Source organism: Rissa tridactyla, chromosome 1, assembly GCF_028500815.1.
Source record: "Rissa tridactyla isolate bRisTri1 chromosome 1, bRisTri1.patW.cur.20221130, whole genome shotgun sequence".
Taxonomy (NCBI): domain Eukaryota; kingdom Metazoa; phylum Chordata; class Aves; order Charadriiformes; family Laridae; genus Rissa; species Rissa tridactyla.
Genome location: NC_071466.1, coordinates 125933128 through 125960970, shown reverse-complemented (window position 1 = coordinate 125960970; position 27843 = coordinate 125933128). Strand labels below are relative to the sequence as shown.

Genomic DNA, 27843 nt, shown 5'->3' with positions numbered 1-27843 from the left:
TCAGTTCACTGAGCTGCCAAGCAGACTCTTGGGTTAGCACAAGAAGCAGGAAGGGGGAATAAGTGGGCACTGACTGGGGGGCCCTAGGAAGGGGGCAAGTATTACTCTGCCTTTCTCTGGTAATACTGATTTATGCTAGATTAAAGTGATCATACAAGCAACTGCTACAATCCTGACCTCATTTTGACTGACATAGTAGAAGCGGAGAAATAGAACATTACAGATTGGTATCCAAATCCACAGATTCACGTTTAACCTAAGCGCTTCAAAAAACAATTGAAGTCTTTTTTCTCAAGAGACCAAGAATAAGACACCTATGGAGAAATCCCTTCTTGTTCTCCTACCTTGCTCCACCAGTGCTTTTACTCTCCCAGGAGTTCCAACCCCAATATGGAACACGCCTTTCTCCAACATATTCATCTGTTCCTTGATCTAATTGGAAGAGAGAAAGACAAACCATAGTGAAAAAAACACAAACTCAAATGATTGTTTTAAATTTTCTCCTCAAAGAGCTGGACGTAAATTCAAGATCTCATAGTATCTCTTTCTAGAATACCATCAAGTAACAAATGCTATTCATCTTTCAAACTGTGAAACTGATCTACCTGAGAGAAAATTTAAGAAATACAACAGCCAGCTGGGCATCACACTTCTCGAGAAGTTCAGTCATTTTCAGCTTTAAAAATCTGCTATTGCACCAACTATTTCTGCAGGTGAGAACAGTATCCTTCCTTCAGCATTTAAACAAAGTCTCTGGAAATATCTGGAAAATTGACAAAGTGAATTAGCTTTGGCTAATTCACAGAGTGAATTAGCACTCCTTCAAGATGGAGACACTGAAAAAGGGTGAAATAAAGCAAGTGACATTTGTGTGTTTGGCAGTGTTTATATCAAAGGCCAAATGTATGCTCATTACTTCCAACATCCCTGTAATTTCTGCTCTCCAACAGGTATGGATGTTGGGTATTCAGGCATCCAATTGACAGAATGCAAATATGGGTGCTGGTATAGTTTGCTTCTACAAACCTATATGTGTGAGCCTTCTATTTAAACAGGCAAAAGCCACTTGAATGAGGACCTGAAAGGAATATGGGACATCTTTAAAACATAGCACATGCATGAGCATCTACATTCTGCACAGGATTGCATCAGAGCCACTAGAGATGTTGTTTGTCAGTATTTGTCAAACTGCAACAATAGGTTACCAAAGGAAGCTTTACTTAGAGAAAGGAACGCTCTAATGAAAGGAGCTATTGCTGAATGCTTTAAAAAGAAAATGGTATGACACTAGTTAGCTGTTCTATCAAAATGCCCTTGCAGCTTTCTTACCTTTATGTGCTTTGCAAACAGCTTGAGAACTCTGCAGTCTCCTTTAAATGCTGTCATTGACCTAGCAATAAAAAAATTGAAAAAGGAAATGCAAGCATCAGGGCTGGGATTAAGACCACACAGAAGGAAAGCAAATCTAGCTGGCATTTCTCAATTTGCTTGAGACCCACAGTTCCCCAATGACCCCTGCTTGTACTTTGAACACTATGTACATTCTTGTTTGCTACTTGATCAACAGCTATCAACAACTGGACAAACACAATAGCAGATATCAGTAGGGGCAACATTGTTTAGATAGCTTTTCAGATAATATTTAAAAGTTATGGCCTGTGCTTTCACAGCTAACTTAGTTCAAAACTGACTGATCACCAAATTCTAATTAAAAAACATCTCAGTTACTGAGATACAGGTGTGAATGAACATGCACATACGTGCACAACAAATGAAAGATCCGTGTATGGACGAATATACATTTTACAGCATCTTCCTGCAATGTGGCTGCTGGGAAAATCTAGGCTGCCACAGGCTTTGTTATTGCAGAGATTGCCCACAATCCAGTTAACCAAAACTAATTTGTCTAAAAACCTGACTTGTTTTTCTGACACTCCATTTTGGCACGCACTGACTATTCTGTGTTCTGTATTAATCAAGCAGTACTTACTGAATGTCATTTAAGACAGCTTTCTCTGCATGTTTTTTTGCAGTGCACCAAATTTTAGATTTTCTCTTGTGCAAAGCTAAAGGTTTATATACAACTGTGTATATATAAAAACCACCTAAGTCTCAGATGGTAATTTCTGCACAGCTGTTTTGCCAGCCTGAGCCAGCTGAGAACATGGACATGGACCTGGAGGCACTCAGGCCAGACACAGTTGTTGGCACTTGAGGCCCTGGAACGCCATGTCCTCATTGTCTTTGGTGCAAAGTCACGATTTCTGGTGGCGGATCGTGATGCTTTACGGGTTTACTCTGTTCCCAAGTATAACATGTTGCATGTTTCCCCCCAAATTGGTTACACTTTATTTTTGGTTTTAAACAAAAATAGCACTTCCATGCAACTGAAGTACTAAGTGTTACTTCAGTCTAAAACCAAACACCACACTCCCACAGTTTAAAGAAGCAAGGGATATTGCATCAGTTTGAGTCAGTGAATTTGTTGGCTAGCAGAGGACAGTGTCCCAGTTTTGCCTTTATGTCTGTGGTTCCAAGACAAAACCTCTGACTGACTGCCAACCTCAACACAGCATTTGCTATCGACATACTTGATGAGTTCCAAGGAACGAAGGGCAGAACTGCAGATAACCAGCATCACCACCGACTTCTTCTCCTTGTGGTTTTTACGGAGTTTTGCCCACTTAGGGCAGACTGCAATGAAAAAGCCCATGTACACACACAAAGTACTACATGCCGCAATTTTAAATTACAAGACTACATGATGAATGGTAGCCAGCAGCAAGAACACACATACTGACTTCTATGAGGTCTGGATCTCTGGCAACACTTTAACATTTAGTCATGGCTGAGAAATTGGAAAATAAAATGCCCAAAATAAATAAAGTACAGAAATATCACATAACTGAACAAATTAGATAAGCATTAAGAATCAATGGTTTGCAAGACGAGAAGTGCATTGTCTTCATTTCCCACATACGGTAATTTGTATCAGAGAAAACCAATTGAAAAGATGTATTTACCAGACCAGAACTTCTATATAAATATAAGAGAATAAAAATTCTCTTAGTTCATGTCAGTGGACAGCTGCAGAATTTTTACTGCAGGATAATACATACACCTACTTATGAAGCCACAATAAATTACTGACAAATAATCCCTAGCAATTAAAAGAAACTCTAAAACATTTTGATACAAAAAAGTGATAGAGTAAGAAAGAGTCAGAAAAACAAGACCTGTCATGAAAAAAAAAAAAATCCTTAAAGTTATTAATATTTCATAATTAAAAATATTTGGAGGTGCAGATAAAAACTGCAATACTATTACGTCAACAATTTTTTCATACAGCTTTCATCTCATTCAACATTTCAACTCACTTTCTTTCAGGTATGAAGAAAAACTATGGGTGAGATCATTGGCTGGCAAAAAACAGGAATCTGAAAACATAAAAGGAAAAAATACTTTCATTGATCTATTTTTAACAGCAAAAGGAATACATATTTTTGCAGCATAACCACTAGTTATACTGATGAATTCAAAACTGTGTTAAAATCCACCATCAATAAATTATCATTTGTGAAACAAAGATTAATGTATACCTCATATACAAGAAGCTTTATATTGGATAAATCAATGAATGTAACATCTCTCAACTCAATTGCAATTCCTTTCTTTTCTCCCAACATGAAACTTTGAATACACGACTGTGCAGGTATTATCACATATTTTAAAGCAAGTTTTCCTATGTCTTTGCCACAATCAATCAAAAATCTTAGCCAAATGCCTTACAATTAACCTGCTAGACTGTTCCTCCAATCTACCTACAATGGAATACATTTTTAGATCACCCGAACAATTCATGCTGTGTAAATGCAAGAACCTACCAACAATCTACCTGCAAGTAAGTTAGTTCCTCTTTCTGGCCTTTCATATTGTGTTAATCTACCTAATTCTATCAACTCTAATGGTAACAGTTACACTGCATTTTAATGCCTTCCTCTTCCTTCATTTCCCACTAAGCGTGTAGCTTTTACCTGGTCACTATGTTAACTAGTAAGTCTTAAAAGCACTCTGTGGCAGACATGCCGTTTAACTTTAAGCTTCATATAGAGGCAATGAAGAAAGAGACGGTCCTAACAGGTTTTTTGGAAGGCCTTTCCTTTCTCCAGCATCTATATAGAAAGCCTAAGTTCTTAAAACGGCGATTAAAATTAGATAATCTAAAAAACTGCATGAAGAAGAGCACCTCAGAGTGCCTGTCTATGGAATGACATGTTTGCTGATATATTTTAACTAAATTAAGGAGGTTTCCTTACAGACATTATTCATGTTCACAGGGACGGCACACTGTGCTAATGCTGGCAACATCAATCCACGACTTCCACTGGAACACACAGTGTGACAAACTTGGTTTGTGGCTGATGCCTGGCCGAAGTCCTGCCTGTGTAGTTTCTTGAGCATAGCCACTCTCCATCTCTGCTATCTTCCATTTAATGAGCATTGTCTTGCTAAAAACTTTTGATTTGCACTAATCCCTTCTATTAAATACAGAGACTGACATTTACTGGGACTTGAGCTCCAACCGGAATGAATGTGTACAACTGAAAGATCAGCAGCTGATTTTAAAATGATTTTAAAATCATTTTTAAAGGATGCACTTGATGCTGGTGGGGAAGGGCAGGGGCTACCCTTCCGTAAGCATTTGGTGGTAATAGGAGAGCTCTTCACACCCACCATTGGCCTTTCCTCACAGTGGTAAAATATCTTTGCTGTTTTCTTCTTCTGAATACATTGTCTCATTAATGACTGAACAATCCGAAAGACGGTTTCTAAAGGACACGAGCTTCAGTCACTGATTTTTCACCAACAGTCCAGCAACACTGGAGCATTAACAACAATTTTAAATTAAAGTTTCAGAAAGGCGGGGGGGGGAGGGAACGCATAGCTCCAGACTGCAGCAAGAGACCCTGCTGACTACAAACCTGACCTGCACCATGTCAGTTAACGAGAACACACAACTCCAAGTAGTTGCTTGTTATTTGCTCAGTGCTTTGACATGAATGACAGCTGTAGAAGTTCATGAACTCCTTGGCACTCCAAGCCTCCAACTCCCAGCACAAAAAGAAAGAAAAAATATCTCCATCCAACCCAAGAACCAATCCATATGAAAATGGGTCACTTCACTAGCCCAAAGGGCTCTTTTAATAAGAAAGAAACCAAAGCAATTTATTATTTGCTAAAAAACCTAAAGGTCTAAAGATATTTAACACAACCTTTTCAAAGCAATATATGTGGGACTTCTCCAGGTTTTCTTGATTCAACGAGAAAGCTGAACTTGCCCCATAGAAATAAAGAAGGGTCAGCCTATAATCACGGATGTTAAGGAGGAGAGTATCTATATAGAAAGACAGGCTTAAACATTAAAAGAAACCAACCACTGCTGGGCTAGAAGCCTCCTATATTGGCCACAGGTCACTAACACCAGAGGTTCAAATTCAAGAAATATCAAAGATGTATGCAGGTTAGTTACCAGGCCGTTTGCTCTTCATAACCATCATCAACAAATAATGAATAGTGCCTAGAAAATGACAGCGCCTCTTTATCTGCAGAGTAAGAGGCAGAGAAGTTCAATGCTGCCTTCATCTGCAATGTAACCTCCAAGTGACAGAAGCTAAACCTGCTCTGTCCTGCTTTGCCTTTTCTATCACTGGCTTTTAACTGGAGACAGAATATGGGAAACCAAGAGGGTCCTCATCATGGTTAAAACTCAGTCACTTTACACTTGGACCAAAACCATCATCTCATTTCATGCCACTCCCTGAAAAAACACTGCGTTCAACATCTCACAACCACATCAGAATGATGTCTTATTATTTCTTTGTCTACTCCTGTCAGCCCTCCTATTATGCATCCGGATCGGCTCAGATAGTCCCCGAAACAAAATACATCTTCGTTCTCCCAGTTAGCATTTTGGAAGCTATTATTAGGAATCATATAACTTCTGTTAGAAAAGTAAGCTCCTGAAATGACTACTTTATAGTAAAAGGACACATTTAAACAATGTTTCTTTTCATTTATGTAATTCCGAGAAACCTCACATTTATTCTGAAGAAACTAACATCTATACTTAAACGGCAAATTAATATACAGTATAAGAAAGTATTTCCATAAAAAAGTACAACTCAAAACCTGTCCCTAAAATCCTTTTTCTTCTGCAGAAAAAGAACTCAACAGTAACACCAAAAACCCATTCTTTATATATTACATATAGGATAAGTTACCTGACAGCTTTAATTCCTCTATTTCAATCACTGAACGGTTTTCACCAAAGTGTTGACTAAGGAGATTTTGTAGATCCGCAGGGACGCCAGGTTTTGGAGTGGATTTTTCCAGAATATCAGAAATTTTTTTCTGAAAAAACAAGTAAAATGGGTAAGTATGGCATTTCTCTAATTTCTGCTCTTCGCCTCCATAACTTCATACAATTACATTGGCTTAATTATAGCTTAATTAGAAAAACATCTTACAATGGGACAAGATTCCCTTCATCTTTAGTGGGGATGCAGACTTCAGATGCAAGTTCAGATACTTTGATGAGATTGTCTGTGAGCCTGATGACAAAAAATCTTGTGCACTCACCTGAAATGCTGCCGTAACAAAAACATAACTGAAAGCTGGTTTTGTGAGTTTTGCTATTGTTACACTTAAATATCAGTTCAAAAATTCAGGGTTTTGTCATCATTTGTTTTAATTTATTAGTCTTAAAGTATAACAACAGGAATTGCATGTTTATATAAATCTTGGTTATATTTTGATTAAGACAGGGTAACTATCTATCTTTTGGAAGGAAAGATGGTTAGCTATGTTCACAGAATACCACACAAGTGTGATGAAAATGAGTTAAAAGCTCACAAAACCAGAAGTCAAGCAGAAAGAATTCAGCAGCTGCTTTGTTCTTCCAAAATGTATAATTTTTTAAACCAAACTAATAATTTGTAGAGCCTGGACATGAGTTCATAATTATTGTGTTTTACACCTTAGGAATGTTAGCAAATAACAGGTCCGAATTTTCACTGAAGTGAAAGTGTTGCTGTGTATTTCCCCACAATTAAATGGGTCATGGGGGTAGAATAGTCCAGGATTCCCATTATTCTGAATGATCTGCCAACATTTAAGAAAACAGCAAATTTTCAAGGATAGAGCCAGCCTGGAGAGAACAGCCAGAATGTGAAGCCTCTCTTGTTCTCACTGAGAAGTGACTCATTTGTGAAAGGCCAGCTCAAGGTTTCTCAGCTGCGTAAGCCAAACTGAACTTGCCTTCATCAGGACGCATGGCAGCATTAGCCTAGAAGCGAAAAGGAGCAAGAGAGCGTGGTTAGGACGGAGCAACAGCATATACAGCTGCACGGCAAAGTGAGATTTCAGAGAGAGATGAGGTGGGCCTGGAAGCATTTTTGACAGCTTTGGAGCGGTGGTGGGTACCTTCAGTGCAAGTTCAGCAGGCTAAGGTCTAGGGCAGCAAAGATCAATGGAAATTTTGGAGAGAGCTGTAGCAGGAATTTCAATGTAAGGGACATCTTTTTCCATCCCTCTTTCCCTCACTCCATCCCAGCACCCACACCCTCCTTCTCTTCCATTCCTCACCACTCCATCTTTCCCAATACACCCCAAACACTCCCATAACGGCGGCATAAGGGGCAGAAGGCCATACAGGGGCTGCTGAAGCCACTCCACCCCACAGCAAAGGCAAAGTAGGCACCTGCCTCTCCCGACCATCTGCCACTTTGGCCACTGCCTTTCACCTCTGCTAAAAGCCAGCTGTGTGTCTGCAAGACCCCAAATGAATCTTTGACAGCAGGATGAAAAGCTGGACATGAGCCAACAACGTGCACTTGCAGCCCAGAAAGCCAGTCGCATCCTCGGCTGCATCAAAAGAACTGTGGCCAGCAGATCCAGGGAGGAGATTCTGCCCCTCTACTCTGCTCTGGTGAGACCCTACCTGCAGTACTGCGTCCAGCTCTGCAGCCCTCAGCACAAGAAGGACATGGACCTGTTGGAGCAGGTCCAGAGGAGGGCCATGAAGATGATCCGAGGGCTGGAGCACCTCTCCTATGAGGACAGGCTGAGAGAGTTGGGGTTGTTCAGCCTGGAGAAGAGAAGGCTCCAGGGAGACCTTATAGCAGCCTTCCAGTACCTAAAGGGTACAGGAGAGACGGGGAGGGGCTGTTTGCAAGGACATGTAGTGATAGGACGAGAGGCAATGGTTTTAAACTAGAGCAGGGTAGGTTTAGATTAGACATTAGGATAAAGTGCTTTACAAGGAGGGTGGTGAGACACTGGCACAAGTTGCCCAGAGAGGTGGTGGAGGCCCCATCCCTGGAGACATTCAAGGTCAGGCTTGACGAGGCTCTGAGCAACCTGATCTAGTTGATGTCCCTGCTTACTGCAGGGGGCTTGGACTAGGTGACCTTTAAAGGTACCTTCCAACCCAACACATTCTATGATTCTATGATACGTGGATATGGAGTGCTTATGCCTTACTCTCAGTCTGCCTTTGGCCTGGCGCAAAGCCTTCTGCAGTCCCCAGAAGACCTGCCAGTGGATGTCTGGCTGTTTGGCAGGTTTTTGCAGTGCCTGAATCTGCAGCATTCCTTCCCAAGTTTCACCCTCATTTAGCACCATTGTATTTTTCTGCCATGCAACAACTGTCTTCCCAAAGAACGACCAGAGGCCAACTTGCAACACACGCCGCCTTTGCGTGAGGCCCACAACTGAACCTCTTCATTGTTCTTCTTATTGACCACACAAAAGCTCTTCTCCAGCCCCACAACCTGCCTCTTAAGTGACCCACATTTGGTAGCCTCTGATTTAGCAGACAGCAAGACAGAACTATCAGGCTCATTTTACTTGGTAATTCAGCTTAAGGTGTCGTTCCACAGGATCATTACATCATTCGTTGCGCCACTTGGTTCCTTCAGGAAAATTATGGCACTCTAGAGGGGAGAAGCCTGATACTAACGAGAAATTCCGTAAGAGCAAGAGCAAGGACACCTGAGCAAACTCTCTTCATTGAAGGAGAGCTGTGGGGATATGTTCCTCATGCAGGAAGTTTTATTATTTTTCTTCCAATTCATTCCAGATGCTTAAAAGCAAAGGGTTTTATCCCCCCGCTTTTCCTTATTTTTGGAGAAAGCACTTTGTTTGGAACCCATAGATCAACCTGATAAATATTTCCTGATGGATTTTTTGACAGGCTGTGTGTGTCAACTTAGTGGCCTAGCTCCATTGAAACCAAAGGTGTAACTAAGCGCCTATTGTTTGTCTGAGAACGGGGTCTTTTTGTTAGGTCTGGTTCACCAGTCTCTGTCATGGGATGCTTTCAATCTGGCAGCAGTAGAACAAGTACTGCGGTCATTTCTGCCAGAGCTGCATTTAAAGCTAAATCCCACTCTTCCCTCTTCCCATTCCCTGGATGATTAAGAGGCCTGACATAATATAAAAAGGCCACCTCTCAGCCTTATGAGGGAGCCAACTATTTACAGTCTGTCCTGAAAGACAATTAACTTGCCTGGTGCCATATAATTTCCATCTAGACTGCAGAGTGTGTTTGTTGTTGAAGGTGAAGATGGAGCATGGCCAGAGGGACAATACAGAGTATTTATTTATATACTTATGCTATGAGAAGAGTGAACAAGGACAGTTCTTGGCTCAAAAGACGTAACAGCAGCTGGAGCCTGACCACACCACTGAAATGGGGCAGATTCTCCAGCAACTGAAATTCCACCTTTCTTTGAGGCAGTTCCATTTTCCTGGTGTGCAACACTTGCAAGTGGGGCGTAGACATATACAACCCTTGAGCAGAGGATAGACACAATGCCACAGTTCAGGTTGGGAGCGCGTATTTTGAGTGAAGTCAAAAAAGTAGGAATTTCTATTCTTCTTTAAAAGAGGCTGCAACATTATGACCACATTACTTCTCATCGTCACAGGGTTGTCCCAATTCTGCATCTTGTCATAGCACATACACCCACTGCCCAGTCCCCAAACACACTCTAGGACATTCATACCTTCTTTCTCTTCTTTGCCTTTACAGTGCTCTCTTGTTTTTCTTCAGGCTGACTTAGAAAACACTCTGTAGGCTGCAAAGCACATATTAAAAAAAAAAAAAAAAAGGTAAGAAAAAAGGATTCAACATCAGGCATCTGTTCACCTTGGGAAAAAAAAAAGTCACCAAAGGGAGGCAAGAGGGGATATAGAAAGTATAAGGCTGGGTTAGGGAAAAACAAACAAAACCAAACTTCCTTGCCTGTAGAAGGGATCAAAATATTACAGTTACATATATCCAGACTGATTTTGGAATTGAGATCTATGTTGCTATAACCAAGAGGGGAATAAAAAAAAAGAAAATTGAAACATACAGGTTGCAGTCACAATTCCATAAAATGGTGAAAAGCAGGTTCTGATACATTTAAAAAAAAATCAAGACGAAAAAATGAATAAAACCTTTCACAAACTTTATATTTTTAATATAAAAATATATTAACATTATTTTTTATATATATAACATTAACATTACTGTGTGATTTTTTTTCTAAACTTTGCTCTAAAATAACTGTGTCTAAGGTCATCACAGTGAAAGGTACCACTGAACTGGGCAAGAATAATTGGAAACAATCATGGTCTGGATTTCCTTTTACATTTGTAATGCAAAATTTAGGAAAACATGTTTCAAATTTGTTCTGCCCCATTCTTGCTTTGTCTCCTCATAGCAGACAGGGTCAAATACACACAAGAAAAATACATGGTGCATTTCAGAATAATCTTCATCCAACACATGTTGCTATTATTAACCCTCTTTTGTGCCTGAGTGAGCAGGATGAATTGGTCCATTTGTACCAGAGCCCCTGTTCACATAAATCAGGGTTAGGATTCGTCCTTAGCCACCTAAAATTGTCCAAAATGGAGGAAGACAGGCACAGGCTTTCCTTGTTTTGAGCACGGCAATTTGCTTTTCTTTTGCCTTCACTTCATGGAAACGCAAATTAATCTACAAAGATGGGCTTTAGAGCTTAACAAGGGACTTGATGAAGAGCAATGGGAAAACAGGCTGAGCTGCAGGAAAAAGCCCCTTGATACTAAGATGCATTTGGCTAGAAAAATTTGCTCCTGTGAGAAACTGTGGAGAAGTCTTACCACACGGAGCATTAAAAGCTCAGGAACAGCAAATCCAGTGGTGGTCCCTGGGGAAAGCCTGGAAGAATAGTATCAGCAGGAAAGGGAGCCCAGTCGAAAGTCAGAGAAGCTGCTCCTCTGTTCCCTTGTGAGGGCAGCTTCAACAGGGCCAAGAGGACCAAAGGAAAGCTAACAGAAGTTCAGAGTATCCGAGCCTTTCTCAGCCCTCCTTGCACTGCCCCCTCCCCCCTCTCTTAACCGGAGGACACTTTCATGACAACAGGTACTACACAAAAAGTCAAAAAGGGGCAAACCTGAATCTCTTTCCTCCAGTAGAACATGATGGTTCCCTATCCTAGAAAGTGCTACCACTCTTTCAGCATATTGAAAAATGCCACTCATTCACTTTGGGCCCATTTCTTCCTTCATATACATTGTGAATTGTTGTACATAAATCTGTAAACACTCACAACTTGTATCTGCATGAGAAGAAAATAAAGCTGTGCCACAGAGCTGAAAAATTTTCTCTAAGAGAAACAAAATTTTCTCACTGATAACCCTTCATTCAGATGTTTCACCAACATGCTACGGCTTCATTTTCGAAGGCAGTATGTAACCCTTTCTTTCAACAGCAACAGAAGTACACAGGAGGGTTATGGTCAAAGCCTTGCTTCCTCAGAGAAGCATGTTAAGACTCAAAACTATCTCCTTTACAACAGCATTTATATGTATTTAGGCATAATATACTATTAGCCCAGCAAAAATAAGTCCACTTTATTCAGACATTAATGCCACAACAAAAAGAGAAACTTCATGGTGGTGAATAGCCGTAAACTTACAGATCTTTGATGATCTGCAGTCTGAAATATTTAGGCATCTGATCTAGACTGAACTTCTGACCCTTATCCAAATGTTAGTTGCCTACCTACGCGTTCAATAGCTCTTTGCACGCCACCATTAAGAAAAGGTTATTTGCATGTTTTTCTTATGCAAGACACAAAGCAGACAACCTACTGGTTCTTGACACGGCTCCCTTGTGCGCTGTGTTTTTATGCTATTTTTACATGGAAGTTCTTAAAATGCAGAAAACAGGAAATTTATGTGGAGACCATTGATTTATGAACTAAAATATCATAAATTCCTTGTTTATTAATCATAGGCAGAACATAAAATATTTCCTGTATTATATTTCTAACAATTTTTTTTTTCTTTACGTGTTGCCAAGTGACTGCAAATTCATATGTAGAGTGAAAACATTCTTGCGTGTGTGTGAAAGTTTCCATTCTAGGTCAGACTTATACTCTGACTTTTGGATTTTGTGACAAAGTAAAGACATCAACGTGTCATTCAGATTAGAGGCGAATTAGCCATTTCATTGTAAGCCTGAGGACAGCCTGCAGACTAGAAACATAAATGTTTGTAATTCTATTTAGTTGTCTTCTGACTGGCTTTAAAGTGCCAAGTCCACTGCAGAACAGCTTCCAGCCTGTGAATAAAGCAGGGATGAGTAAAATGGGTTATGTTACATGCACCAGAACAAAAAACTACTAGCTTTCTGTAAATACATCTGACTTTGCAAGTATTTTGCGCTAAAAGACATGCAATAATACATCCATGACGCTGATCTCCCGTAAAGCATTGCCTCCTGGAGTTTTGTGGCTAAACATCAAATGACCCAATTCCAAAATGCAGACTGATACTCTTTATACAACAGGAAGAGCTGTGGCAGGTGTTATGCTACAGCTGAGCAGTCCCAGTCCACCTTGGCAGGATAACCTGTGTTTGTTATCCTTTCTGATGTTCTCATGGAAAGAGCAAAGCAACTCCTCCACACAAACTGTCTTAACTTAGTTCTAAACGCTTAAGTGAAGGTAATGGTGATAAAAAGTGGCTCCACCAGCACCCTCAGCCCTCAGTAGAGCACGTACAAAGGCAATACAGCTTTCTCCTGTATTGCTCGGTCCTCTCTTTCCTAATCAAAACGTGGAATGAGTTCAGATAGTTGGCTTGCTTCACCTTTGGTCTCCTTGGAAAGACACCCAAAAGCATAGTAATTGCTACTGTGTTGTTTACACTTCTCTGTTACAGAAAAAGAACATCCCTGCAAATGGTTTTCACTTGGGCAACTGCCCAGGCATCACACAGGGAATTTACTGTTGACTTAGGGGTCAAAATTAATATCCACAACCTCAAGGAGAGATAGCTTCCAAAGTCATTTGAGCTCTTTGACAGCCATTCCGTCGATTCTCCTTTAGGGTATCAGGAAGGCAGAAGAAATTTACTTTCAAACAAGAGACTTCAAATCAGCAGACCTCTAGATGACTCTTTTTTGCTCAAGTTGGGCTGATGATAACTGTCAAAGACTTTGCTGCCTTTTCCTTATCATATTCCATGTAATGCTGACAACACAGTTCCTACTGGTTTTAAAGGAAGCTTTTAGTAGTGCAAGGCTATGAAAACGTCAGTCCACGTAGATCTAAATTCTTCTTCACTTGGACTTTGCACTGGGGACATGCTTGGGTAGAGATGCTGCACAACATTTAAATATCGCTTTCAAGACCTCGTGTGTGCAGGGAAAGGGAAAAGAAGAGAGGGGAGGACACTGCGTGGCACCACCCAGGCTTTTATCACTAGACAGTCACTTTGTAGGAGACGCACCTGGCAATCTCAACTCACAAAACACAAGAGTGATGTTATTATTGAAATGTACTGGAATGCGATCACTTCCAAATAAGGCAAAATAATTTAATAAAACAATCTTATTACATGAACAGATCAGATAAAGATTGAAGAAAAGCGTCCCTTTACTGAATGAGAGGGGACTCTGCTTCCCTACACAGTATCATCTCTGTGCTCTACACAATTGCTAAACTTACAAACCTGTTTTCTTTTCTTTGTCACAGCAGGTTTGGAATCCGAAACTTGATGTATTGCTGTCCTGCTATCACTTGCTTTCTCAATAGCTTCATCATCTGAAGGATCTAATAAGAAAAAAGAAGGGGTTTTGTTACTGTTTTTCAAATCCACCTCCTATCTTTGCATTCAAAAATACTACAATCTCAAGACTGGCAATAAGTACAGCTGTAATTGAATTTTTTATCATTTTAGAACACTGGTATCTGAAATTTATTCTAAGAAAAATCCCAGGTTTCCTCTCCTCTTCACAGTATTACATCTAGTAGGCAACATATTTCTCTGTCTTTCTGGAATGCTGCACAGTCAGAGCCAGCTGCAGCATCACAGGTAGAAATATCTAATCTTTCCAAAACCTCCGTTCAATTAAGCTAAGCAGTGAACAATGCAAGAAGATGTTTTTGATAAACTACATCTTGACATCTCTCTGCAGTATTTCAAAGCAAGTAAAACATAATCTTGGATCCACAGCACTGCAGTCACCGTATATAATTAGAGACCTATCTCATTAGACTCCAAAACAAGCAATAGCACCGGTACTGAAGACTAATGGCACTATGGTTCATAGGATCACTGTAAAAACACATCTTTCTTGCTAAGTTTGCTGACACTTCTTTCAGAATAAGTCATCTCCTCCTACTAAAACAAGTCTTGCAGATGAAGGAAGGAAAAAAATAAACCAAACCAAACACATGCAAAAATGCACACAAAACCCACCCCAGCCTCCATCTAAAAGCCCAAAATGCCTTACTGACACCAATTACCTAGCGGAGAAATTACAAGATTGGTATAATGTCCTATTGTATAAAAATATATGCAAATATTTTCTGCAAGTACATTTTAACTGTGTGTCTCTTACTTCAGTAACAATTAGGCAAAGGCACCATTCCCAAAGTTTAAGCAGAATGTCCACAAGACTTTCCTTTTTTAAGGCTTTGTTTTGAAAGAAAACTATTTAAATCAAGATGTTTCTACTCATTTTCTTCTTCATCTCTTATCTACAGTGAGACTTTTGTGGAAAAAAAAATAACCACAGCAACAGTTCCCTCTAATAGTGCTATATTAGCGCTCAAGATGTTGTATTCAAACACAGAAGTTTCTGCTGGGGACTGAATTACTTCCCTGATCATTGCCAGAAGCATTATCATCCATCGAACTGAATAATTTCAATTTCTGTATCTGCAAGATTTCCACCCAACCGGTACTTAGTCACTATTGCAATCTCTGGTATTCTGAAGTTGTAAATTGACAGCTTCAAGATTAAGTTATTTATTTTGAATGAAGAGGAACAGTAGGATTTCTTAAGCGTCACCCTAAGTATGGATGACGTAACTGCATTTATACAATCGCTAGCTGTGAGCAGAGTAAACTGATGGCCAGAGAACATGAGAGAGAGAGAAAATCAACCAAGGCTGGTATTTGCTAATTCCATGTTGAAACAGGTACCTATTGGAAAGAGATAAGTAGAAGGATATGTGAAAAATACGTCAAAGGATTTAAGTGAAAGGTAAGTAAAAGGATATGAAGAGGAAAAAGAAATCTTTGTTCATCCACGAATGCAACATGATATATTATAGGGCAACAAGGCAGTGGCTTTGAAAATCCTAATGCAACAGAACAGGTGGCAAAATGGGTACATATTGGAACTTGTTAATTGTACTTGGAAGTTAATTGGAACTTACAAATTGTAACTTCCACTCCTTTTCCCACTTTGAAAAGCTTGTGTAACAGTCAGCATCCTAAGGTCAGGTTGTGACAGCTGTTTCAGAGTTCAAAAAAATTTGGGAAGTTGAAGAAAACCAATGAATGTTTTAGCAGGTTGGATGTCATCTGTCATGAAATCTTATTTGATACAGATTAGATTCTTGGCAAACAGCAAGAACTTTAGAAACAGAGTAGCAACTGAGAAGAGAATTTGTTTTCTGTCCAGTACAACCAAGAGACTCCTAAGTGAAGGATAAACATGTTAATGAACTTAATTCAGATGCAAACAAACACCATGGAAGAAATGACAACACTCATTGGCATCTCAGTGCAGGATGAAGACATATTCTGAAATCTGAAATGGGAACACACCAAGAAAAGCCCCTGCTTTCTAGATGTAGAGTAAATGCATATATGCGTGCACCAAGTGGACATTGCAGCTCAGCTGGCCTATTTGCTTCCTTCTCTTCGCAGGCACAGCCATCAACATCAGCAGGTGAATGGACTGTGGCCACACACATGGGAGTGCTAGATCCCATGTGGGGTGAGTGGCTGGTGGCAGGGGAAGAGCAGAGACGTCACCCCTGGCAGGCCTTTACCACAGGCTAGCTGTAACTTTAAGCTGCCCCTTAAACTGGTGCTAAGTCAACCTCAGAGGACACTAGGTGGCCATCCATTCTGGGGTCTCTTCTCAAAGGGCACAAGAAAGGGACGTGACAAGATTAAATCTCAGGCTTACTTGTACGTTAGGAAATATATGGCACTGATCTCCATGAGTTGCGCTCATGAGCTATTTTCCCTGTCTTCTGAGGGAAAAACGAGTCTGATTGACTCTTCTTCTGAGCTGCCATTTGGATCATGAGCAAGAAGAATGAGCAGCCATCCCCAGTACGACTGCCACTTTTGCTAGAACATCACTGTTACTGTCCCAAAAGTGTTGATCAGACATTGGCTGAAGGTGAAAAGTTTTCTGGGAAAGTTTATTGGCCAACAGAAGTGAAAAGGAGAGAGTATTCCAAAGGTTTGGGAGACTAACAAATCTCTTCCCTATATGACTGCTCAAATATCTGTCAATGTACTGGGTTCTTCCTTTCTGTTCTCCTGAGGATGTCCGAGTGTTGCTGCAGGCATACACCTGCCCCTGCACACCAACAGCTCCCTCCCTGGCCTGTTCTTCTCCGAAGTCACTAACCACTTATGTCTTCCACTTTGGAATCTCAAAAATCAAATGATACTTCATTTGAGGAAGCTGGAAAATTACATCATCCAGCATACTCCTGAAGGTTTAAAAGGTTTCTTGGTAACTCAGTGTTAGCACCATGCATTACCATGGGCTTGTTTCCCTCCATATCACCCTTCCTCTGGCAAATTTCTTGTGCTGCATTTTGGTGGAGTAGCTTCTGTGTTTGAGAATCCATCACTGACTTTTGTCTCTTCCGCCCTGACTCCAGAGATACTGGAGGAGTGACCAGCTTTTACACACACTAGCTCTATCCCCCCAGGGTCCTGGATGCATTACATCCAAGCAGGCTGTGGAGCGATGATATAAATGAAGTACCTCAAAGAAATCAGAACTAATCACCTCTTTGTCTCTCTTGCTCACAGTGCTTGAGCCCCAAACACCTATTCCAAAGGGTATCTATACATGTCTCACTGAACTGAATTGCTGAGCCAGCTCTTTCTCAGCGTATTTACTTCACATTGGAAATAACGAGAATTACATGAAATAGAATCAGGGGAAGCTGCCTGTGATCTTTAAGCATTCCTTCTTAAATCCCACTTGGCATGCTCTGAAAGGCAAACAGGAGTTTTCTAAGTTTTAAATAACCTCTTCTCTTTCTCATAACTAAAAGACACACTGCTAGCAATACCAATCTAAAACTGGACAAATGGTTTCCATGATCTGAAATAGCCTGACAAACAATGTACCACCTGTTCACTGCCCATCTGAGCTTTGGACTGCCCTGCGTGATGCAACGGCCTCCGCTTTCAGCAAGAAGCGAGAGAAGAGGGAGCCGGCGTCCAGCCCCAAGCTCGACAAATATCTCTGAAAATAGTTCAATTTTGAGCATCTTTATGCAGTACCTGAATATCTTCACTTCATACAGCAGCAGAAATTTTTATCTGTTCCAAAAACCGCCACTCACGTCCCAGTCGAGACAGCAGCTAGTTTCAAGCTGTGATTGTTTGTGACACCATGTCAGCTCCCGTGACGACAGAAGCGTTTTGTTGTGGGCATCAAAGTACCACAGGCCAGACTCTGCCAACCATGCTCACATTAAACAACGTACTTTCCTCTGCAAATAGTTACCTCTATGTCAGCGGGGTTATTCACAAAATAAATCATAACTTGATGCCAATAAATACAGAAGCACCTAGCTCACACATCCCAAACACGTCTGTATCAGAGTAGAACTGCTTGCCCTGCTGTGAGGTGTCAAGCTGCCAGAACAGGAGAGTACACAAATTCTTCCTTAATAATAAGTTGGCGCAAATGCAGAACCTAATTGATTAATACAACGTTGACTTTCATCTCCCTTGCGGTGCAAATGAGCAGGCAGGCAGGCACTGACGGAATAGGCCGCTGAAGGGGTGATGTTGTTGAGCGCAGCAATCCTCTGCATCTGCTTTCCTGCAACGCACAGACCTTATGCAATCACAAGGTCGTCAAAGACGCCTGAACGGTCACGTAATGCTCTCGATATAGATAAATAAATGTGAATTCCACAGCTCTTCATGTTTTTTTTTTTTTTCCTTTGGTATTACATCAGCGACACGGTACATGCTAACAGGCTTCCCCGTCATTAGGTACTTATATTTGATTTTATTTTGAACCATGCTGAAATGGAAAACGTCATTTATGCTTAACACACGCACACATATAGGAATTAGACTTTCTCATTTATGATATTGATCACTACTTAAAATCATGCAGTGCAATGGCTTCTAACTTCTTTCAAATTTAATATTGATATATATACATATTAATGTACTTAAATGTGTACTAAATATATACATATACACACCCATAGTAATACATACACGTCTGCATGTTTATACACATGCACATAAATAGATAAGCACACAGATATTTAGATAATTTAACAAGTTCCCTTTAATCATCACCTTTATTAACTAATATATTCACAAAGAATGCACATTTGCTTGGTTATTTATACTAGTTCTTTTAAAGGCAGACAAGACCTTAATGATATAGGAGGTAATGACGCGTTCTTTGATGTAAATACAATTTTGATCGTATAAAATAGCTAGTACATACAAATTAGTGTTTGCTAGGCTGATTCACCATTACTGAGAGTTCTGACCTTCACATGCCACTTTTCTACTCTGAAGTGATTAATAAAGGAGTTACAGTGATCACAACATAAATAATAAATTCTTTTAAGGACTAAGGCTGACTGAAAAAGTGAAACTCTTCCAGGCAGCACAACTCCGAATGCCCCAAAATAATAATAAAAAAGTTACAACTGAAAAGGAACAAAAAATAATCTTAAAATTCTTTGGAAAATGTGACCTGTGGTGCCAGCCAGCCTACAACTGAAATAAAGATAAAGGAAGCTCCCAGAAATGATGGCAGCTATGGGAAGTTCCTCACAGGAAAAGAGGAGGAAGAGAACAGAAGTGGGTTTTTTTTGAGAAAAAAAAAAAAAAAAAAAGGCATGGTGCTTACATGCTTACAACTCTTCATACTACAGGAACAATGAACATGCAATTTAAAAGAAAGCTCGGAACAGAAAAAATATTCTTTTGTGTACATACCCAAGGGTAACTGAGGGAATAATTTCCACTAGGTTTTTGTTTTTATCTGGAAGCTATATGAGATCAGACATCTATTTGGTATCCAGAAGACCCCCAGTGACACAGGCCACTACAGGGTAAGTTCATTTCTTACCACTAAATTAATCTCTGTGGTGGAATTTGGAGGGAATCTGCGACACGTGCACATGAGGGAGACTCCCTCAACTTTTATTTAACATCTCTGGCACTGCCCACAGTCAGAGGCACGCTCCTGGTCAGAAGAGTCCCTGGATCTGAAAAGAAATTGCCGCTTTCTCCTTTACGCTCCCATCAGGGCTACATATCAGTACTGTTACATGAAAACAAAGTTTGTATGTAATTTATTATTGTCAATTTTATTGTTCCCCCCCTGCTTTTGCCCCTCTCCTGCCAACTTCCATCTTCCTCTGACTGTTCTAAAATTGCCTCATATCTGAAACCAGACTTTGAATAAGGTCTGTGTTTTCTGATTTTTAACAAAAGCCCTGTACGCTGTGGAAACAGGTTTTATATTTGCTGTGTTCTCTTTCTAGTTTCAGTTACGTTATAGGAAAGTATGTGCTTGTCATTACTCTGTAGGTGGGCATAGTTCATTCAATTTGGGTATGCTATGTTGGATTAAATTCAGGCTGCTTTGCAGGCCATTTATATTTAGTGGTTGATTAAACAGTACTGATCTGTGTTCATTAATCTGGGGGGAAAATATTTCTCAGGGCTCCCAGCTTTAAATTCAGCAGATTGAAAAAATATTTAATGCTGAGTAAAATGCCAAGCGTGGTGGGTGCATCTCTAGTTTTTTAGTTGCCATTTAAGATTCCTTTTGTTTGGGAGGAAGGGAAGACAGGGGCAGAGAGGAGGTCAAGGAAAAGAACAAAACTGAAGTCTGAGACTTCCTTATTGTTCTCATAGTTTTGCCATTAAAAACTGGCCTAAATCTTCAGTGAATCAGACTAAGTAATCTTAATGCCAATGCACTACTTTGAAATTTTCTCACTGCGTCTCCCCTGCTTGTCCCATCAGGTACACACAGTGCAAGGTCAATTAATTTTCCGTAAAATGTAACAGCTGTCAGCAAAATTGGCTCCCAGGTCCCTGATCATCCTTGCTCAGTTGAGAAGCCTCCTCTTGCTGATCACAGTAACCGGGCTAAAAGTGGTGACGATGGTATTTTAACATACCATGACGGTATGACTCCTCAAGGCAGCAGGAAGCATGGAGCTCAGGCGGGTCCTGCCATGCTTCCCGCCAATATCCAAAGGAAAAAGATGGGGTCTTTTAAATACAACAGGCCTGGCTGGTGGGCTGATTAAGAAAAAAAGGATTAACATTTTTAATATTTTAGAGCATTCCAAGCTCAGCTACATCCCTCACAAAAGGAAAGGGATAGAGAGACAAGGAGAGGCCGTCGGAAGGGATGGAAAGGTGCCATGTAGCAGTGGAAGAAGGAGGTCCGGAAGCCAGTGGTGCACAGCGGCAATAGGCAAGCAGCAGTTCAAACTACCTCCTGGCCACATCCCAAATTAGTCAGCTGTGTGTCACCAGCACCGCTAATCCCAAAAGGAGGATCTCTTTCACGTCTACCAGGACAATCCTCTCTGAATTCCCTTTCTGTAGGCAATGGACAGCTTTGAATTTTCCTGTTGAGAAGCCTAATAATAGTTCAGATACCCTGGAGCCCAAGGTGTAAAACCAACTGGCCAAGCAGTAGCTGTGAAGCTCTCGGGGACCTCCAGACCAGCCACATGGAATGGCTAAGAATGCAAATTTTATTATTAATATGGTTCTTCAGAGCAGTTGCTGGCTATTTACCATGGCGATGGTAAATACTTTAGAAATTGCTAGTAAATGAGATAAAACGTTAGTTACAAAAGTAATCTGTCCTTGGCAAAGATCACCACGTAACCATTGCATCAAAAATAGCTACAACAGTGTCAGTACCATCTTCATTTCTCAAATTGCTCTGATTAACTTAGAAAGGGTCCACTGGCAACCCCAGAAAGATAAATAATTCTCCCCATCACGAGCACGCATCATCTGCAGTGTCGCGACTAAGAAATCCAGATGACGAACTACAAAAAAACCCACAAAGCCAACAAAAAAAAGCCTGTGATTTGCTAAATCACTTTAAACAGTGCAGGAGAACAAGACTTAGTCTTAGAAATCAGTAAGAAAACAAATATACTGAAAGGAAATTAAAAATGGATATTTAATTGCATCAAAAGACATAATATTACAGCTCAGTGGAAATCTTTGATGCAAGGGAGAATGACAACGTGGCCGAGAGTGCCACTTCAAAAATTAATGAAGATCTTTGTGGCTTTTTTTTTGCTTTCTTCCTTTTAGTTTTTGCAACTCCATTTTTAAAACACTGACAAAGTTTTTATACATTTCTCACCAGGATCATGAATCACATGAAGTGAGTTCACTCATAAGGCCTTAAAATATTTGGGTATTTTGGAACTAAAGAGGAAAAACTGTGAATGAACTGGAATCTGTTATTGTTAGTAGGAGGTACGAAGTTGCATGTGAAGCTGTGTTACAGGTGACTGCCAGTTAGTTATTGTCCCTTTGTCGACCTTCCCTGTCAGAGAACAGAGCTGCCTACCTGCCTGGGCTGAGATAATCTCCATGGTAATTACACGCGGTGCTGATGCTCCATCATCCCAAACCAGGCACAGTCCCTCAAGGTCTGGTCACTGTTTTCCCTTCACATCTCTATGAGCTAAGGACCCTTTTTTCCAGAACAGGCCTATTCCAGCACAACTGTAAGTTTTCACACCTGCAGACTTTACCTGCCAAGATACTTTAAAAAAGGTATTTTAAGGTGTACTTGTGAGGTGTACCTGAAGGGCATACAATAAGCGAATGAGCAGAAACAGCCCCAGGCCTATCAAAGAATGAAAAGGCCTGCAATTTTGTCCCATTAGGTAACATCCAGACAGCACAAGCTCCTTCCATTCTATCCAGCCTAAGCCAAGCCAGAGTTTCTTGCAAACAGTCTGCAGGACTTGCATGTAATAGTTTCTAAGTCCTGGCAATAGATTGAACTGCAAAGACAACATTCTTACAAAAATGTAAACCCCTTCCCTGGGCAGTTCAGAAGGCACATCTGCCACAAACAATTTTTTTTCCCCAATACACCTGGAGACAGGATATTCAGTTTAGGTTCCTCTTTCTTACACTGAATGGCAACTTAAATTAAAATCACTGCCCATTCAAGCAAAAAAGAGCAGGTCTTAATGGAATAATATCAAATTTATTTTCAATATGCTGTGATAGGATAGAAAACTTTTAGCACACAGACGTAACTGCCTGCCATGCAAAGGAACTCCCACCGAACATTTCTAACAACTACCTCTCCTTGCTTCCTTACTTTTAACATGTTCTCTTTAATATTCAAAATGGATGCTTCCAAACTCATTTTTGACACATCTTGACTTGTTGACTTAAAGTGAACCAAAAGACAAAATAAAGGGCATATTGGAGAACAAGAGCAGAGGAAATCCTCTGCTGTACCCATGTAAGCACAGAATAAGCTTTACATGATCAAGGTTAGGCCTAGCTTGTAGTACAGCTACTAGCCAGGCCCATTCATAATTTGACTTTTTTATTTTTATATATTGCCTTATAAAACAGAAACACACTAGAAAAAAAATCACAGAAAGTGACTGATCAGACGTAAAAGTAGTAGGTCACCCTCCTTCAAATACAAATAACTTTTTCTCCTGCAAAACAAGAGTTGAATTTGATATTTTATCACTGCCTCGCACAAGGAATAATGGCATCACCAAGGCAAGAAGGAAGAACTGAATATTCTTTTAGTCACTGTAGTTTTAAAACCCATGGTAAGCAAAGGGCAAACACAAAGATTTGACACGTTAGGAATATGACAGGCCCTTTTATTGGTTGCTATCCAACTTAATTTCTTCATGACGGGCCTGACAAACAAGAGCAACCAGAGCCTGAAGACAGAAAAATACATCAGCACAGAGTGCAAATCAGTTCTGTTGTCTGGTCTAGTACCCTTCACCAATGACACCACGAGTAAAGGCTCAGACGTCACCCACAAGTCACTGCCGTCTCCTCATTACTCTTTCTTTTGTTCTCTCAAAAACTATCCTCTATGCTGAAACTTCCAACAATCTCCTTAAATCTCCAAATTGAGTTTAAAAGTGTATTCCTAGAGAGACAGGGAAGTGGGAGACTTTTATTTGTAAGTTAGAACTTCACTACTTACACAGTGCTAGTACGCCACTCAAGATTTGTCTATCTTGAGGCAGACTTGACTGATCCCTTTTTCGGGTCCTCTCTCCAAAGTCAACCACCAGCATCCTTCATTTGTTATAATACTGACTCCTAACAAACAATTATTCTTGTTAATGGGGAAGAAATAGGTAAACTGGGAGGAAAGAGGAACTTGGATAACTCCATAAAACTACTTAATGGGTGGGCTCTAGTCTACATCTGACTACGAGCAATTTTTGCCCAGGAACATAGTACGGTCCCAGATGTGATGTCTCCCTTAATGCTGCAGGAGATCCATATTTTCTACTGTTCTCTCACTATCTTGGGAAGCAGCTGTGGCGCACAGCTGTAGTTCTTGCTGTGAAGATAACACACAGAGTCTGGCTGACCCTGTGGACTTCAAGCCGATAGATCATGACAAAATTACAGAGTGGAACTTGCCAAAAATAGTAGGCTTCAATTAAAAAAACATATAGAACACTTCATAAAAACTTAACTGCCCAAATTATTGTTCATAGATACACATTGCTACTTTACTGACCACTGATACCATTCACACCTTTTTGGCTCACGCTTATTTTGCGGACATGCACATCTACAGTATGGGGTTATCACAGTCCTGATGTTTTCTCAGGTTTTCTCTGAATATTGGAAATTGCACACATGCATATTATGTAGCATACACTGAGATGTATGTCACCATCAACAAATATACTCCACTGAAGAACAAAACTGCAAACAAGCTTTTACCCCAACTCTCCTACATGTCTTAACACAAAATGTGAGAGAAGACATTTTGAGTTGCTCAAATTTCTGCAGCTTTTTTTTTATTCAGAAGAAATATTCATATGACATAGCAGTATCAGGTCCCTGATTGACAGAGTATCAGGTTGACTCATACCAAGTTAAACTCTCCTTCAGGTTAAGAACAAAATACCCTGACATGTTGCCACGTAGACTTGGAGTGGCAAATTCCCCGGATTATAAAACATCTGTTGAAAAGCAGTTCCCTATCTAAGGCCCAAGGGTTATATTTCTACGCCTCTTACTCTCTTGCTTCCTCCTCTGCATATACTACACATTGAAAGGGCAGTACAGCCTGCAATATCAGAGACCAAACTGCCCTTTCAAGCTACCCTAGCATCTCAGATTTATACAGTAGCAGAATATACATTTGTGGATTTAACTCACTTTTCCGAAAAGTCTTACTATAAGAGCAAGTGCAAGGAAGGATAATTTCTTATAGACAGAAGCTTTTTAGGGAAATACTACACACACTGCTGCATTAAGGTTTCTGAGAGGAGGAAAACTGATAGGCTTTTCATATATGTCAGTGCTCTCCTTTTAAGACTAGCAATTGCAATGCAATCTCTCATCTGTACAGGTCTTTTGTGAACTGGCATGCGGCTCATTTGTCTAAACAATCAAATAAAGCACATTATGACTCGATCAGTTGCAACTGCCATAAAAATAGAGCTCATACCTACATTAATTTGCTGCAAGCAGATGGTTGATTGCTTTTCTGTCCTTTTACATTGTGGTCCTGTTCCCTTAGATCCTCTCTTTGTAGAGAGTGACATGCTGGGAGGTCAGTTTTCTGACAAGGTCATCTGCCTTCAGAGTATGAAGGGAACTGCACGGAAAGTGGGTTGGGCTATATTTAGAGTTTGGTCCAACTCCGTGCCAAGGTCCCCCCACTGTCTCTCTCTTGCAGCACCGTCTCAGGTCTATTCTTGCAGATTCTCAGCCCACACACAGAAAACACGAGGAGAGAAAAGTCGCTCTGAGCTACTACTGGGTCGAGGTTTTCTGCAGTTCGCTGGAAACAAGCGGATCAGGAGCTCCTTAAATCCCTCGGCTCTTCTAGTATTAATTTTTCTTTATTCAAGTGGATTTGCCCCTTCCAAGTGAATAAGGAGAGGAAACTGCCTGGGATACAGCAAAAAATAGTCTCCTGAGCTAAGGTAAGCTTGCTTCATTTTTTGTGCTGTCACCATAATTAAAGAGCAATTGATGATGACTTGGATCAGATATGCTTTTTCCTGTGAGACCAGATCTGCATGTCAGCATTAAGGGTTTTTTTGGATAATGAAATTCTCAATTTCAAAACATCAATTTTCATTATCACTGTCTAAAGGAAATGGGAAAATAAAAGGATATCAGCATGTGTAATAGAATATACACTGTCTGATTTTACCTGTTTAGATTAATGTAAAAAGCACACAGCTACACCAATAGACTGTATCATTCTGAAAGTAAGAGAAAAACAGATGTATGACTATGTACATAATGATTACATATATATATATCTGCATTTAGATGTGCTGAGTGATGTTTTATCCACATTATTTTGTATGATGTGAGAAAGTATGGCTTCAGGGTTGCAATATAAGGCTTGCTGCAAATAGCACAGATATAAAAAAAAAAATTAATAGATGAACATATGCTCAAATTCCTTCACAGTTCCAAAGAAGTTGCTCAGCTTCAGCCAGAGTACAGGCAGGATTAAAGTTCATATTGAATTTGGTCTCCTTTCCACTGAATGCTTTACACTGGTCCTGCATTGCTTCTCCTTTTAAAACCTATGGCTGAACAGTTTTCCTCAGCACCATTTTAAACTGTTGTGATTCTTAAGGGGAAAAGAACCTGGACAGAGTACAGCATGGCATGCCTGTCTGTAAGGAGATCCTAACACACTTCAGGTCACATGGACATCATGATACTGTGGTGTGGACTCCAACATGAGGAGATTGTTATCATGTAAAGACACTCTGGAGCCATGGATTTAGCACTGGCACACACACACATAGCTTCCTGCAACGCAAACACACAGGAATGGTAACCTGAAGAAACAGGGTAGAAAGGTCCACTTGACCCAAAGGTCCAACCACCTGGCTGGCACCCCAAAAAGTTGTTCATATAAGCAACACCATGTAAAAGTCTCATCAGAAACATCTGAAGAAAGGCAGATGGGTTCTAGATTAACAGTGAGCAACTCACTGGGAGTTCACCTAAGCCACGACGACTGCGTGAATTCCTGCACTTAGTTCAGGTCATCTTTTCTTAACACTTCTGCTGGTTAAACAATGCCATACATTGGGCTGAAAAAGTAAAGGTGGCAAAAGTCTTACCTACTGAAGATCCTTCTCATTTTGGTTACTCTCAACTCTGTATAAGATCATCCTGTCTTCCTTTCTTTCTGACTTTTGTTTGATAATTTATGCTCAGTCATGAATGTTAAGTTTATTTGGAGGATGTAATAAACACCATGCATTTCACAGAAAATATCTTTCTAGCAGTCCTAAGACTCTTCAACAAATAATAATTAAGGCAACATGACGTGGAGCCAACTTGGGCTGTGACACGTGATAATTCAGATTCATCTAGAAAGTTTTTATTGCAAGAGCTCAAAGAAGAGGCTGTTACGGGAGGGTTACTCCAGTACTGCGAATGCATTCATCAAGTTCATCAGCAAGTAAAAGGCTTCACAGTATAAAAGGAACTAGTGCAGCCTAAGATTGACCACAGTCTTTTATAAACAGTTGTTACACACTGATAGAAGAGAAGAGAAACAAATATACCTTTAAAAAGTTATAAGTGACTATGCCTAAAGTTATCGCTTAATGAATCAACTTAGGTTTTGTGACACTGTGGCATCAATACTCCACTTGTGCATGGGAATATGTTATTTCCCCATCAGCGTTAAAGACACTGAGGGGGTGGGAGGTGGCTTAGAATAAAGCAGCATGGGGGTGACTCTATCTTACAAACACAGCATTCACAAAGACACATACACATGCCCCAGCAGAGGGGCAGGAGCACTGCTGCATCCCAGTAGCAGCCGGGGACGGGCTTGTTTTGAAGGTTGGGTCATCACATCTTCCTCACAGGAGCTGAGTCTAAAAGGTCTCTGTCACCCAAACCAGTGGGAGATTTGTTGGCAAACAGATGACAGGACAACAGTAATGGAAAATGGCAGTACCGTTGTGATGATAGATATGAGTATGGCAT

General features: G+C 40.4%; 2 protein-coding genes across 7 annotated transcripts in view; one reads left to right on the top strand and one right to left on the bottom strand.

Annotated features, from left to right (window-relative positions):
• The window catches only part of CMSS1 (cms1 ribosomal small subunit homolog), a 242431-nt gene that overhangs the window by 5072 nt on the left and 209516 nt on the right, over positions 1–27843 (bottom strand). For 4 of the 5 annotated variants that reach the window (XM_054207574.1, XM_054207590.1, XM_054207582.1 and 1 more), the window contains 7 exons: positions 14053–14153; positions 10068–10139; positions 6282–6411; positions 3378–3437; positions 2592–2694; positions 1330–1390; positions 345–432 (listed from right to left, as the gene is read on the bottom strand). In XM_054207574.1, the coding sequence (XP_054063549.1) occupies positions 345–432; positions 1330–1390; positions 2592–2694; positions 3378–3437; positions 6282–6411; positions 10068–10139; positions 14053–14153 (615 nt within the window). Of the gene's footprint in view, positions 1–344; positions 433–1329; positions 1391–2591; positions 2695–3377; positions 3438–6281; positions 6412–10067; positions 10140–14052; positions 14154–25315; positions 26983–27843 lie in introns of those variants that run through there. The other variant, XM_054207559.1, reaches the window with a different exon arrangement.
• Positions 25661–27843, top strand: part of FILIP1L (filamin A interacting protein 1 like) — a 209744-nt gene continuing 207561 nt past the window's right edge. For both annotated transcript variants that reach the window (XM_054207512.1, XM_054207505.1), the window contains exon 1: positions 25661–25796. The gene's annotated coding sequence lies outside the window, so the exon portion shown is untranslated. The remainder of the gene's footprint in view (positions 25797–27843) is intronic.